At 33.9% G+C, this 16,466-nt stretch overlaps 1 protein-coding gene across 2 annotated transcripts; it reads left to right on the plus strand.

Moving 5' to 3' along the window:
- The first annotated feature begins 241 nt into the window (after positions 1-241).
- Positions 242-15,832, plus strand: LOC124353699 (cysteine sulfinic acid decarboxylase). 2 transcript variants are annotated; one of them, XM_046803669.1, is made up of 9 exons: positions 273-337; positions 381-417; positions 5,054-5,271; positions 6,781-7,009; positions 9,489-9,708; positions 10,377-10,524; positions 12,698-12,926; positions 14,317-14,511; positions 15,547-15,832. In XM_046803669.1, the coding sequence occupies exons 1-9, from the start codon at positions 273-275 to the stop codon at positions 15,718-15,720; spliced, it is 1,515 nt and encodes a 504-aa protein (XP_046659625.1). In that variant the 3' UTR covers positions 15,721-15,832. The 2 variants fall into 2 exon arrangements, with proteins under 2 accessions (XP_046659624.1, XP_046659625.1); XM_046803668.1 differs by having other exon boundaries at positions 242-417.
- Positions 15,833-16,466: the final 634 nt, after the last annotated feature.

Below are 16,466 nucleotides of genomic sequence, written 5' to 3' on the forward strand. Positions count from 1 at the left end.
TACGTAATGATTATTGCAATGCTCTCTCTATAGGTAATTTATTTTACTCAAGGCTATGAGCTGAATATAAAAAAGTGCACATATATTACAGGATTACGTTATTACAATTTGAGGTTATGTTTACACGGTCGAAGGTGAATGTCCTCTCAGTGCTTGCCTGATACCGATGATCCCCTCTTCGGCGACACTCGGTACGACCTTGAATCTCCGGCACGTATATCGCGCGCACCCGACCCTCGTCCACAGTTCCGCTCCCCGACCACCGGTTCGCCATGCCCGCCGCCTCCGACCTACTCATGGACCCGCCTGTAGAGCGGGAGATGGCGAGCCGACCGAAGCCTCTGACAGAGAGGACGACGGTGTGTCGGTACCCCCCCGAGCCACCCTGACCGACAACATCACGAGAAGTTTATTCAGGTACGTGTTTCCGACCGACACATGGTAAATTGGTAATTTACTAGTGTTGACTCTTGAGAACGTCGTTTAAATCCCGCGGACTGAAGACGTGAAATGGTCATTCATCTCCCGAAAATGTTGTTTTACATAAATTAATAATAAAAACAACAGTTTAAAATAAAGCTAATCTGTAAATTAAGTAAGTGGGTTATCGGTTTTTAGATGGGACAGTTTTTTAATTTTAAAAATGTTGGGCACAGCCTAGGTTTTAAAGTGATGGCGGTACACTACTGTGCCATCTGGCTACTCTAGGCTATTACAGGTTAAGGTACCATTTCTGAAGAGAACATCAATATAACAAACGTTTCTGATAATTCTGCAAGAAGTGAGTGTTAGCCAGAATCTTATAATCAGGCCCAAAGAAACGATATTTAAGAAATTTTTATTATGGGTTAAGGTATCATTTCTGATGAGAGGATCAATATAACAAACGTTTCTGATAATTCTGCAAGGAGTGAGTGTTAGCCAGAATCTTATAATCAGGCCCAAAGAAACGATATTTAAGAAATTTTTATTATGGGTTAAGGTACCATTTCTGAAGAGAGGATCAATATAACAAACGTTTCTGATAATTCTGCAAGGAGTGAGTGTTAGCCAGAATCTTATAATCAGGCCCAAAGAAACGATATTTAAGAAATTTTTATTATGGGTTTAAGGTACCATTTCTGAAGAGAGCATCAATATAACAAACGTTTCTGATAATTCTGCAAGGAGTGAGTGTTAGCCAGAATCTTATAATCAGGCCCAAAGAAACGATATTTAAGAAATTTTTATTATGGGTTTAAGGGTACCATTTCTGAAGAGAGGATCAATATAACAAACGTTTCTGATAATTCTGCAAGAAGTGAGTGTTAGCCAGAATCTTATAATCAGGCCCAAAGAAACGATGTTTAAGAAATTTTATGGTAAGATAAAATTATTTAAAGCATTTAATTTTTTTACTCATATTTAATAAACAAATTTTTTAGAATAAAAAAATGTCCCTCTTTGAATCTATAACTTATGTCAATGTTCTGTAACAAATTAATATTTTTATCATTTGTCATTTTTATTGGCCCTAATTACAAAATTATTTAACTTTCCCACTTTAAATGTTTGCAATATTCTGCGTGGAGTGGAAAACACGCTTTCTACTGTTTTCTATCTTTAGGGTTATGGATTTTAAAAAGTCCCCATCTGGAAATCGATTGCACAAATAAAGTAGTATAAAAATTCGTAACTGATAGAAAAATTACGAGTATTTACGTTCTTTTAAAACAAAAAAAATACATATGAGAAATTTCGCTTTCGTAAAGTATGCTTAAAAATCGTGTTAAATACCCTAGAAGTCTAATATTTTAATTTTTTAGTTATTGATACCTGTCTGTAAGATATTTTTGTTACACTCTTAAGAGTCGGATGTAGTGGAGGTCATCTTGATTTTAGCCCATAAGAACAATATTAGACCTTATGCACTTTTACGCCCTCATTTTTGATCGTAGTGTTAGGGGCGCATGCACACGCCTTTTTACTTTTATTGTTAAGTTTTTTTTTTTTATATACCGGTATATATTTGAATTATGAATTACAAAACAGTTTGAAATTTCTGAGTACCGTAACCAATAAAAATATTGAAACATCTTTAAAAAAAAATTGGATGCTTATTAATTGTCTCTTTAAAGTGATCCCGCAATTCTACGAGTATAATAAGGTCGCAAATAAAGCTCAAGGTCGCTCTTTCATTTCCTAACTTATATGGAAGTAACCATATTCAGGACGATGTAACTTTCATCTGACTTTGTCGTGATAAACTAGATTATCTCAGTAAAATTACTGCAGTGATCATGAGTATAACAAAACTATAATAAAATGCTTTTATTTTAACGCATCTCTCAGTTACAAAATTGCTTTCTATAACAATCCTTGTCAATAAAACTTACAGTGAATTAAAACAGAACATTACGAAAGATTAAATTTCAAATTTACAAAACTGACAATAGCCTTAAAGTAGAATACATATACTTTACAGTATTGGGAGCAACGATGGTCCTGATCGTGCTGATAACTTCTTTCGATCTGTCCACTGTAATGTGGTTTAACAAGGTGGTTGAGTATTCAGTAATTCTATTAGGCTAATTTATTGGTTGTACAAGAACAGAATTTTTCAGAACGTGCAAACATTTACGTTCGCTTCATGTAACAGACAATAAAACAATAAGTCTCCAATACAAATACACCTAGGTAGGCTATACTCAATTAGCCTAAAACACCGCAACACACACACGTGCACGCACTCATGTGGGGTAAAAGACTAATGGGCATATTACCAATAAAAACAATTAACCATATTTCTTACAAATACTGCGAGAACCATATAAATAAGAAGTCAAACTAATCAATTATTAAACTTAGCCTTTGTATCTATACATATCGTAAATAATTTTGAAAATAACTACACCACAACTCCACATTAACAAACGTAATGTTTGCTTCAATAAAGGTTCAAATTAGTAATTGCATAAGAATTATGTTAACTATAAATTAAATGTGTAGGCTACTATGTTATAGTGACTAATTTATAGTGACTAATTAAACATTTAATAAAGAATGTTTGACAGTGAAAACTCCTCCCGGACTCTTTTTCTTATCTCGCAGTTCCTAAATGGTTTAGGTTCGGCATACCTATAGCATTATAGGATACACCTATAGCATATTCGGTATACCGGTTTAGGTATACCTATAGCATGGTTTAGGTTCGGTATTGGAGAATTCCTTTCTACAGAAATTTGTATAGTTAGGGCTAAGAAGCCCTCTCTAACGGGCTAAAGATTCAACGGCTTAAAGGTGATTTTCAAACCACCACCAATGGCCGGGCAGGCGAGCTGCTTGCAAGGACAGGATCGCTCAGCGGTCACCCATCCAAGCAGCAGCCACGCTCGACGTTGCTTGATCTGGGTATCTCGCGATAACCGCCGTAACCCGCTACACAACGCCATTGGCCCACGTTTTGGATAACGATGATGCTGTCATTGCAGTATTAAAATTTAGGCAAACTGTAACAGAATCAATCAAATGTACTCAGTATCTACAATAAATTTACGTTAATAATAGATTTCGGCTCTTGTTAAAAAGGTTTCTGTTTTTGAATAAATGGACTTTTGAGAACAATTTGTGAACTTCAGTTAAGCAACTCACATTAAATAGGGTAGTGGTAAATTAAATATATCCTCTTTATAATTTTATTTAATTTTATGAATGCGTTTGTAGATGTTGAACTTTTCAAGTATTATTTAATAATCTTTCATATCACTTCATAAATAATAATTAAAACACTCTTTGTACTCAGAAGACCGAAATTTCAATATTAACACATTGTGTGTTTGGTCAACTTATCACTTCAATTGTCTAAATACAAAAAGGAGAATCCCAAAATTGGCTTAAAAACGATTGAAATTGTTGTCAGAGAGCAAGTAAGATAAATTTACACATTACTTCACCAAACATGATTCTCCAGCTTATGAAAACTATAGCACTTGAACAAGTAAAATGTTGGTACTAAAATCGTTGTTATAAAATATCCCTACTAAGTTCATTGCCAGCTTGTATTCCGTTTCATTCCAATATGGCAGTCGTCATACTTTTTTAAAAGTCCACAACTCAGTTATTTATAACCATAGAAAAAAACCTGGGTTTGTAAATACGGTATGTAGTTAAAATCCTGTATTTCTAAAAAAAACATATTATTATTTAAGTTATCACGTATTTGTGACAAATTTAAGCTTTTGATCATCAATCAAATATTTACTGGTCTTGATTTTGTCAATAAAAATGATCTGATTTAATTTACTACAAATAAATGTATGATCATATATATTAGTCATAACGTGGTTCAATTACTTTTACTGTGTTTTACTTTCCCGGAAAGTTCTAAAATCTTGTAGGGAATAAATTTTTACTTCTTACTCTATTTAGCATATACTGACTATTGGTATTAAAGAACTTGAATACTACGTACACAAATATACTGTTATTTCATTCTAGCAGTTTTGAAGTTTTACTGCACTAGTGCATAACTTTAAAATGAAGTTTCAATTATCAGTTAAATATTAATAGAAAATGTATTTAATGAGTAGTTTCAATTTTGGCTTTCACATCCATACATATTTTGTTCTTTAAATATTAGACTATTACTGTGCTAATTGAATTTGTCAACCTAATTTTTGCAACTCATTGATTCTATAATTAAATTTTAATTCTAAAATGTTTTATTTATCTGTTTATTTGTATGATACCTGTCTTAGTGTTAATTTGAATACTTCCTTTTGTTATTAAGAATCAGAATTTTAACATTGTTTAATCCATCACAAATAAGTATTGAATTATAATTTTCAATCAAAATCCAAAAGATAAGGAGATCTATTCTACTTTTGTAAAATGAAATGTACATTTTAGAAATGTATAATTTCAACCTCTAGCAAAAAACATAGATCCTTTTCTGTATCCTCTTATTAATTATTATCGCCATAGTTTAATTAGCATCATTATTTTACGAATACAGAAATAGCATCGTTGTTCTGAGTTGGTTTTACTTTTAATGTAATGTTCCGGTCTCGTACAGGAGGCAGTCAAGCTGATGCTGGACGAAGCAGTGTTCTCGTTGGACAGGCAGACTCCAGTAGTTCAGTGGACAGAGCCGGACGAGCTCCTGGAGAGACTGGACCTCCAGATTGAACGACATCCAACCACTCATGACAAACTACTACAGCTCATGTCCGATACCATCAAGTACAGTGTCAAGACTGGACATCCCTACTTCATGAACCAGCTTTTCTCCAGGTTAGAGAGATGTCAAGTTGGATTAAATAAAAGGTTTTCTGAATCAATACCGTATTATAGTTGTACGGAAAGAATAGAGGAACAGCTGGAATTTTAGGTTTTGTTTAAAAATTCTGGCATCCTTACACGTTACTGGATCATATCAGAGCTGACGCTATAGATATAAACGTCCAACTTTAAATACTTCATAGTTTTATTTATTTTTTATTTGTTGTTATTGTCACATCAAGCATTTGATTGGTACTGCTTCCTCATAGAGACTTTGTTTTCTTAGGATAAGAAGCTAAGAAACTGCACTTAGTCCTAAAAGGACCTTTGCGCAGCTTAGGATGTTCAGGATAATTAAGGCTCGGGGTAAGGGCCACTTCCTGTTGAGATCCCTGAGGAAAGACTTTAGGCATTAATCTTAGAAAAAGGGAAAGCCAGCTCCCTCCAGTCTAAGCAGACAAGGGATGGCATGCCCTTATGTCTAGCAACAGCCCTTAACACTTAGGGAGCCCCACTAACTCCAACAGTCATCCTCCGCAGTGGACTAGACCTATCGATCTACCCTTACATCCCAACATCTCAACATTTGCGGTTAGTGATGTACCACTTCTGGATATCCATGAGATTGCCCAGATTTAAGTGACACTTCGGTTTTTTTCTGTACTCAGTGCATGTTCACCTGGAAGGTATAAACCAACCAGAAGTGAAACTTCCTAGGAAAAATCATGGGAACTTACATACCCATAGTTTTTTAGAGTAGTCTACAGTTTTCCACCATTTCGTTTAATTGGGTATATAATAGGTACAATGGTGTTCATAAAAACCTATGTCTTAATATTTTCTGAATGATTACAGATAAAGCAATAACACTTGATACATCATTACTACACCTAAAAATCTAATTTTTGAACTAAAATAGACAAAAGAATATAATATGCTCGGAATATTAAATGATTGCCATTGGCCTTGTCTAGTGGGTAAAGCGGTTCTTCTACAGCAACCCATGCAACTTGCTGTTCCTTAGTTGGGTTAAAGGGTAAACACTTCGAGGCCAGATTTGCAGCATTATGTGTTCATAACAGATCCATTTAATTTGAAGAAACTTTACCTTTGTGCTCTCATTTAAGATTTTTTTCTGACTCCTTTCAGGTTGTCACCCTGATATGACAGAAAACTGGCAGTTACTTCAAAAAGTAGATATTTAGCTGTAGTAATGATGTACCAAGTATTATTGCTTTATTTGTAATTGTTCAGAAAATTTTAAGCTTTACGAACACCCTGTATTCTTTACAAACCAGTATACAGGGTTAAGCTAAAGTCTGGATACACACCTTGAAAAGTTGAACAGTGCAAGAAGCTGGTGTCTGCATGTGGGTGCGCAACTTTAGGAGATATGGTGGCAGTGGTGGCCATCTTGAAGTCCACCATCTTGGGTTTAGCTACAGATTTTTCAAAAAGAGAAAATGTCATGTGGTGTATAATTTGGAATTATACGCATATTTAACATGCGATATGTTGCAGTGTTGACCCGTATGGACTGGTAGGACAGTGGTTAACTGATGCTCTCAATCCAAGTGTGTACACGTATGAGGTGTCCCCAGTGTTCACACTTATGGAGGAGACAGTGTTGGCGGAGATGCGGAGGATAGTAGGCTGGAACCAAGGCGACGGCATCTTTTGTCCTGGAGGCTCCATGGCCAATGGCTACGCAATCAGTTGTGCCCGCTACCATACCCTTCCTCAAGTCAAGGTAACCTGCTTTTACTATTCCTTGTTTCTTTATTTCCAATGGACATCATCCAATTTACGTGTACATAACATGGCAGACTTAAAAAATAGACAAAAATAAACATCTGTATAAACACAATAATAAATAATCAGGGTATGACTCCACATAAGGATAAAGATGGCTAATATAGATATATAACAGGTAACTAACTACGTAGGGAATAAAACTATATACAACGTTAACAACACAAGAAACAATACATGAAACAATAACAGAAAAAAAAACAACAAGAGAATCATAATACCAGCAGTAATAGAAATAACATGCATAAAAATAACAATGACTAATAATGTCAACAACAATCCAACCTGCATAAAAGAACAATATCAATCACAAGAATCAATGACAAAATGTAAAAAGTAATAACAAATAAGCAATAGCAAATAACAAGCAATAACACAATATTATTATCAAAAAGAGATAACACTTGCTGACAGCGAACAAAAAGTCACTCGCAGCCATGCAACAAAAAGCATTAAACAGACGCTTTAAACTGGCTAGGAGAACAGAAAAAGAAGTCCAGGTGATTGGAGATGCGGTTACCCATCCGTTGAACCCGCTCCATCGTGCAATTGGCCTCCAGGAAGGAATTCCACAATATTAAGTCCCAGAATATGTTACGAATTCATTCTTTGCACTCCAGAAATTGTATTTCACTATTATTATTTGAGTAAATTAGTTTTAGTATGGAGGGAAAGCGCCAGGAGTCTCTGCACATAGTCCTGAAAGGATCATTGAGTCTCCCTTACTTAATTTTTAGACCCTCAGAATCTGAGACTTTTACAGAAGCCTGTGAGAGTGAAGGCTCCTGTTCTCTGATGTTCTTTGGGTTGAGGAGATAAGCTCCTAGGAACTTTTTCTGGTTTTTCAAATGGCTGGACAGTTTAACCATGTGTTCTGCTGACTCTTCTTCCTCTCTGCAGAGTCTGCATTCATCAGCTGGCTTAGACCCAATTTTATCAGATGTTTCCTAAGAGAGCCATGTCCTGACAGCATCCCTAGTACTAGTCGTATATTCTCCTTGCGTAGATCTAGGAGTCATTGTTTTGCAAATGGAGGGATACATTTTTTATTGCCTGAGTCCTATATCCCAGTTTTGTATCTAATCTTCTATTCCCAATCATTTACTAAAGCTTGAATGTAGGAGAAGGTTACCCACAGACCGAATCTGGCCCAACTAAAAGGCCTACTATCTTGTCAAGGGCAGTAATTAGTTGTTGCTACCTAATTCATGTTCAAGGCTGCATGCTAAGAATAATAATTTGAATTTGAAAAATCGCTACATGTCCGCTGTTATAAACAAATCGTTTTTGTATCAATTAGTTACAATCACTTGGAACAAATGCAAATTTTTCAGTGCACAATTAAATTATGTTTTACTAATATTAAATAACACTTTTTCTTTGAGTGGATAAAATAAAAATTTGGATATAGGACATTCTTTTTTTAACAAAGTCACTGAATTGTTCGTGTTAGCTTCATCTATGATTGGTGTTTACAAAACAACAACAAAATTAATGGTATTGCACTGATAAAACTTAAATTGATTGTGTCCCAGCTGAACAGCTGACTGTTCAGCTCTCTATGAAAAGGAAACTAAAAACACTCTTTTCATAACCATACTTTTCTATAGTGTGATGGCAATATCATTTTTAGATTGTTAACAACTAATTTTAAAAACATCAACAGATTAAAAATACAGTGTGGAACTTGGATAATGTAAAGTACAAGGGACCAATACAATATTCTAATGATCAAGTATTTCTAATTATGCAGACTTTATTATTATTGTATAGGGGCATTAAGGGACCAATAGGAAAGGTTGAATGATCCAAGTTTTCAATTGAAAATGTTCTAATTATCCAAGTTTAAGTGTATTAGCAAAAGTTTCCATAATCCATGGTAATAGTTAAATTTCATAAAAATTAAACTGTCTCTATCACTGTCTCGATGATATTTTATCAAATATTAAAATACAACTTTAAAACCTTTTGTGACATTTTTATCCACATAATATATTATAAATGTTAAAAATGTAAAATATCGTTTCAGGTTTGTGTTAAAAACGTAATTTTTTTAGATAAAAAGAAAATGTTACATTTTAAAAACTAAAAGAATATATCTAAGTATTTACTAACTAACCCTTGCATGCCAAATTTATTAAAAGTTGTTTAACATCAGTTCTGCTTGCATACACACAAGCATATTACAAAAATGTTTACAGAATAATTTTTTTAACTTGGGTTGTCCGAATTAAATATTATGATGTCACAAAACAAATATTTCAACAAAAAATTGAATTTCAATGATTTTTACCACATAGTACTCTCTAAACTATGTGCTAGGGGAAAATAGGGGGAAAATAAATATACTGCTAAATTTTTTATATAAAAACATTTATGAAAACAAAACATAATGTAATTAACTTGTTTTTTTTTAGAGTAAAGGTCTGCATGGATTGCCACGACTGGTTCTGTACACATCTATTGACGCTCACTATTCAGTGAAGAAGTTGGCAACACTGCAGGGCCTGGGTTCGGACAACGTGTACCTAGTCAAAACCGATGCTTTGGGCAGGATGGATGTGGAGGATCTCAAGGCTCAGATTCAAAGGACACTAAAGGAGGGTGCCAAGCCTTTCATGGTCTCTGCTACTGCAGGTTTGTCATCTGCTTGTTTGTTTAGAGTTCATTCAGGGAATACTTGCTGGATAGTTTGACTCATCCACTCAGGGGACATAATTTTAGGTTGTAAAATACAGGCCAGAATAAAACATTTTGTTCCTATATTTTTTCTTACAAATGCTCTATTTTTGACTTAAGCACTTAAAAAATTATAAGGCATTCTTATGTATTTCCTAGTAACAGCTAGCATGCTATAGTAACATAAGACTGTGTTAATATTTCTTATTTTCCCATCTCGAACAGATTTTTAAACATCCTGTATGTATGAAGTATATTCTAAAAGCTGTTACTGTAGCTGGTATCAATAAATTCTGGTGAATGATATTAATTAAAAGCCAAATTTCTGTGGGAATGATATAAGTCCTGTTGTCAAAGTACATGAATTTTGATCGTGCTGTAGAGCAAGGTTGCAGACTATCAGTTCTTGTTACATTTTAAACAGTTTGCAGCCTGGATACCCCTGAATTGCTATGGCACCCAAAGAGTTAATATATACCTTAGACAGCACAGAAAGAACTATTACACATGCTAGTCTCTAAACCTAACCTCCAAGAGCAGAATTTTATTATAAGAACATGTAATGCGTATTTTAAAACGGTAATACGTTAGGATAGTTTGTTAATATAGCCTATTTTCGTTTCCAGGTACAACAGTTCTGGGGGCATTTGACCCACTGGTAGCCCTAGCTGATGTATGTGAGGCTCATAAGCTGTGGTTACATGTGGATGCCGCCTGGGGAGGTGGCGCACTCATGTCTCGCAGGCATAGACATCTTCTTAACGGCATCCAAAGGTACTTACATCCTTGTTTCTCTTTCACACCTAGTAGGGATTGTTATTTATTTAAAGGAAAACCTCTGACTAATTGATGACATGAATGATATGCAATATCAGTTAGGTATCTACTCAAACTGGTTTGGAGTGCTCCAAGGATCAGCTCTAGTCCCAATCTTCTTTATTTTAAGAAGACTTTTCTCCTTTTGTTGGCTACAAATATTTTTTTATCTAGCACAGTTTAAGGCATCTTGCAAGTAAAGAATGAATATTAAATAGTTTTCTTTTTTAATTCTCAAATTAGTGAACATTACTATGTGTTCACTTCAAGACACTATGTTAGTTTATTGAAAATATCGATATTAGTGCTTAAAAGAATATTTAATTGTAAAAATTATCTGAAGAGTTTTTAGAAATTTATTAGTTATAGACAGGTAGGTTGAAATCTCAGGAAAATGGTGTAGTTCATTTGTTTGTTTAAGAGCAAAATATCATTATCAGTTCATTCTTAAATTGAAAAGAACAAAATGAGTACATTTCTCCATATGATACAGTATTAGTTATTTGATATGCAAGACTGTACTTAGATATTTTTATGCATTGCAAGCTCGTGAATTATAACATTTTCAGAACAATGAGCCTGACTAGTTACAAGTTCACTTACAAACTGATAGGATTACAATTATGACCTCAACAATCCAAGGTCAAGCATTACTACATAGCTCATTGTCTTGGTTTTATTTAAGTTCCTGTAAATTGCTTCTAAACACAGAACTAATCCTGAAGACTATCCTTTTCTTGCATTATGATGAGGTTTTATGGCCACTGTTCAAGGATTTTACTTTCCCTCTTTTTGCTGAAAGGTCACACAGTAAACGGTATATGAGTGAATTATACAAAGATTCCTTCCTTCTTGATCCAAATGAAATCCTTAAGACAATCCATAACTAAGATTAGAAAATGGGTGTGGTTTTAGGTTAATTCTGGATTCCATTGTAACTCGTAGTTATTGAATGACAGAGGAGTTTGTTTGTGCATAAAATCAAATGTGGGATTAAAAACAAAGAGGTAGACCAGAATTCTTAATAGTAATGGAATGGTTATTGATCTGAGGTAGATCAATAACCAGAATTCTGATCTGAAAATTATTAGAGGACAATTAGTTATATTCCGAAATTTTGTTGGGTGATAAAAGGATGGATAAGTAAAGTTTTATTGTTATTCCTTTTACATTTACAATATTTCAGGATATTCTTACATGAAAGTAACACTAGTAAAGGGCTGCATACATTTGGAAGTATAAGAAGGAAAAGACAAAATGAAATACATGGTTCATGAGTCATGACAAAGACTGCTCAAAATAAAGCATGAATTTTGAAATATTTGTCTAAAACATTTTTAGGGTTTGCTTAGTTTATATCAATCACTTGAAACATTTTTCATAATATTTCAATCACAAGGGTAAGAATTGCATAAGTAATCTTGAAGTGGGGGCTCACATGGGTGTATATAAGGCCCTCCTGAAAATGATAAAGTGAAAGATTAAAATTGTGCTTAGTAGTTTTGTTTAGAGCTAGAGCACATTTATGGGGTCCTAAAACTTTCCAGGAAATTTCCCCGGGGAAGGTTCCACAGTCCCTATTTTTGGAGGGTATTTTATAATTCCTTAACTACCCAAGTGTGTCAGCTCCCTCCAAAATAATTTTCTATATATGCCCCTGGAAGCTTATATTGGTTATACAACTTGTAAATATTGTTTAATTTAAAATCACAGAAAAAAACAATAATTATACTTTTATTTTGTGAGACATTTTCTCTATTTTGTGAAGTGTCTGATTAAGACAGCCTCGATATGAAAAGGCCTCTAGAAAAAAAATTGGATCTTATGAAATTAAGTTAAGTGATATTTACTTAATAATGTTAATAATTGGAGAAAGTTGTTCCGAAATATGGTATATTTACTGTATAATTGTAAATAATTTTCTTTTCTTAATAAATTGTTATGTTAGTTATTTTGATGAAACTCATATATTATTTAAAACCTAGTACTACTTCCTTATTTGATACCTTATACAGTTCTTGATGTTATTTTGGAATCTTTGATTTCCACCCAAATGTTTTGTGTAGTTTTTATTGAATGGGATCATAATAAAGAACCTAATTATGAGGGTTGTATATGCCTGACCCCACAGGGCAGATTCAGTGACATGGAACCCCCACAAGTTGCTGACAGCTCCTCAGCAGTGCTCCACATTCCTGACCCGACACACGGATCTGCTGGGTCCCTGTCACTCTGCCGGAGCCACCTACCTCTTCCAGAAGGACAAGTTCTACGACACAAAATATGACACTGGTGACAAACATGTCCAGTGCGGCCGCCGAGCTGACGTGCTCAAGTTCTGGTTCATGTGGAAAGCCAAGGTAAATCCGAATTTGTCTTCAGCATTTGGAAGTTTGAAGATTTTAATTGCCTTTACAATGTTTTAACCCTTGAGCTCAGATGATAAGAATCATATCTACAGACAAATGTTTTTAGCCCTTAAGATGATGACTGTAGCAGATACCTTAGGGCGGTGATGACTAGTAAGGTAATTCAAGACCATTCAGTAAAGGTGTTAATAATGTCCATCGAGTTAAGTTAATTGAAATTGTACCAGACATAGAGACATAGTATTATTGAAGAGTGCATAAATCTGTTTGAAATACAGTTTGTTACATTCATTTATTATTATCAAAGTGATGGCAATATTTTATTCCCAAAATTTATATTTTATAAAATAAAATTCTTCTCAAAATCAACCAAAATAATGGTCACAATGTTTAAAAAAAAAAACTATTTTTAACGTTAATTTTTTTGAGGAAAAGGTTCTTTCTTTAATCAATATAGTGAAGTAATATACTTTAACACCCTACTGCGACATTAGCCATGTACCAACTTTAGGACAGCCGGGATAATAGTAAACCTGCGTCCACTGCAGTCACTGGATTAAGATTGATATTACTTAAGTATTTGCTTACTGAAAACACAGAGATAAATTTTTAAAATGTTTTCGGTTTGTTCCATATACAAATCGAGAACCTTTATTGTCATTAAATACATGCAGATACAATTATCAGAAATATAGTAAACATCTACCATGATACTAATGAATACTATATCACAGTTAATATTATTTTCCTTTAAGTGGTTCACATATTTGCGGCCTGAAGATCGAGATTATTAAAGTTTTTGCAGTGTTCACATCATTATATCTAGTCATAACTAACATCAAAGTCTTCTGATTAACTTTAAAACAGTGCTTACACAATGAACTTGAAATATTTCGGCATCAGTGTGCAGAGTCTTCAGAAAACTTCGCCCTTTCAACATGCTTTTACAGATGACTACTGGTACTGGTCATTTTGGTTTAACATCTAAGATGGTTCTTCACAGAAAAGGTGAAATATTTCAAGAAGTTCACTGTGCAAGCGATGTTTCGACGTGAACCAGAAGACTTTGATGTTAGTTAGGACACCGGCCGCATAAGCCTAAAAACTAAGATCTCTATTATCATTTCATAATTTTTGGAACTTATTAAGATTAAAACAAAAGTAATAACGTAAACAAAGGCAAGTTTTATAGTCATTAGGAACCAGTACCGGTACCTCAAGTTGTATTTTCCGATTGATGATATATAAACACAAGTTACTTTAAAATCAAAGTTAGTCTGTTAATATGCAATATGAGGAAAAGGAGACATGTTTTCTCATCAAGTTGTTGATGAATTTTATCTTTACTACAATCCATATACAAGGTTCATAATATTTCCAGGGCTCAGATGGGTTTGAAGCTCACATAGACAGGGTGTTCGACAATGCTCAATATCTGACGGAACAGATCAGGCATCGCCCAGGGTTCAAGCTGGTCCTGGACAAACCGGAGTGTACCAACGTCAGCTTTTGGTACATCCCTCCCAGCCTGCGCGGCCAGGACACAGCTCCTGATTATCACCAGAGGCTGCATAAGGTCTGTATCTGCACTGTACCAAACCCAATTGACAGAAAATGGTCGCTCATAGAAAAGTTCTCTGTGAAGTAACGAGAATGTTTCAATTCTGAACTGAAAATCTCACGTACAACAACATTTAACAATTTGACCCATCCCAATATTCCATATAGTTGCAAATTTCCTTTCCCACTTCCTTCATAGAACACAGTTCTAAGACATGTAATTTGATTTTTATCGTATGCCATTCTGTAAAAAATTCATAATATGTGATTTTGACAATGGCCAAGTATTTTTTGTACAGGTTAATGATTTAATATGTTGACAACTTAAAATTCAAGTAATTTCGAAGAAACTGAAAGATTGTTGATCTGTGGAAATCTTCAGTCAAATGCCCCATTACTTCTCATTCCATATTTCAAACAAGGTGTAAGTTGGTACCCTACACGGATGGGATAACATTGAAAAGCAGCTATGGTGTTAGAATATACAAACTATCTTTTAATAATGTTAAGAAACCAAGTTCAATCTCACTAACCAATGGCAAAATGGAATATTTGGAAATTAGAAATACCATTAGTACCAAGAAAACCAAGTATAAGATATCTTAAAGATAATATGTAATAATTAAATTTCTAGAAATTACTGTCTCAAAAGACCAACATTGAAGACAGTAACATGTTCATGGTCAATCTACATAACATATACTTAAAGGAATCATAATTAGGGTTTTACAAACTCGAACATGAAAATTGTTGTGTTAAACTTTGGCACTATAAGGAGCAAAAATGTATCATAAGAATTTGACTGTTGAAATACAACCCCTTGAGTGCCAAAGTCACTAAGACCTTGTTAATATACAGGTGTTTGTCTGATAGACTTCGACACTATAAGGGTTAAGAAATTCTTATTTTCCATGGTTCTAGAGTTTATGATCAATCTCCTACTTTAGTTATGGATTCTCAATCTATAAAATTGTAATTTCCCCTTTTTATTCAGATTTACTGGGTAATTATGAGTACGGTAATTATCAAAAGTTGAAATTCAATGTTACAGGTGGCACCTAAAATCAAAGAGCGTATGATAAAGGAGGGCACTATGATGATAACCTACCAGCCCCTGCATGATCTGCCCAACTTCTTCCGCATGGTGATGCAGAACTCCGGCCTTGAGCATGCTGACATGGACTTTGTCATCCGAGAGATAGAGAGGCTAGGGGCTACGCTATAACCGTTCCCATTCAGTATTCTATTGTGATATCCAATATAGCATTTAAGATGCTTCTAGAATATTAGTATTTATTGAAAAAATAAATTAAGTAATAAAACTATTTAAATTATTATCAACTCGTTTTTTCTTTCAAATCCTATTTTGTATTACCCATTTAATTTTGTTGTGCAAAAAAGCTATTATTGTAATAAAAATTGGTTTTTGTGTGTTCGTAATAGGATGTTGTTTGATGTTTATTTCTTGTTGGATATTGTTCTGCTTTGTCATTAATTTTTATAGTTTATTTAATTTTTTTTATGTTACTGAATTACTCTTGCTGTTTTGGACAATGTCTTGCCACTGTCATAAATTATTCCAACATGTATTACTAGATAAACAGAAAGTTTTTTAAACAACAACCGAAAAAGATCGGAATCTATTTTATTCAATTTGACCGCTAAATCTTAAAGCAATTGGTTCTCAATTTCAATCTTGTAAACTAAAAACGGCAGTATCATTTACTAATACATAATAATTAATGCATTGTTTGCTTTTCACCAATATTTATCATGATTATTGGAAAATAATGTTACATAAATAATTTCACATAAGTCTTTGTTGTAAACATCCAACCATGCATCCAATTGTACAAAAAAGATAAACTTTTAATTCAACGATTTCCAGACTTTTAAAATACACCACTCTCAACAATAAAACCACGTTTAAAAAACTAAACTGCATAAAATATATTGCCACTTTAATGGTTA

The sequence above is a fragment of the Homalodisca vitripennis genome, chromosome 2 (genome assembly GCF_021130785.1).
Source record: "Homalodisca vitripennis isolate AUS2020 chromosome 2, UT_GWSS_2.1, whole genome shotgun sequence".
NCBI classification, from domain to species: Eukaryota; Metazoa; Arthropoda; class Insecta; order Hemiptera; family Cicadellidae; genus Homalodisca; species Homalodisca vitripennis.

Coding starts and splice junctions, on each gene's coding strand:
- LOC124353699 (XM_046803669.1), top strand. CDS start 273: ATGCCCGCCGCCTCCGACCTACTCATGGACCCGCCTGTAGAGCGGGAG. Junction 10,525..12,697: donor CTTCTTAACGGCATCCAAAG/GTACTTACATCC, acceptor CTGACCCCACAG/GGCAGATTCAGTGACATGGA. Junction 12,927..14,316: donor GGTTCATGTGGAAAGCCAAG/GTAAATCCGAAT, acceptor TAATATTTCCAG/GGCTCAGATGGGTTTGAAGC.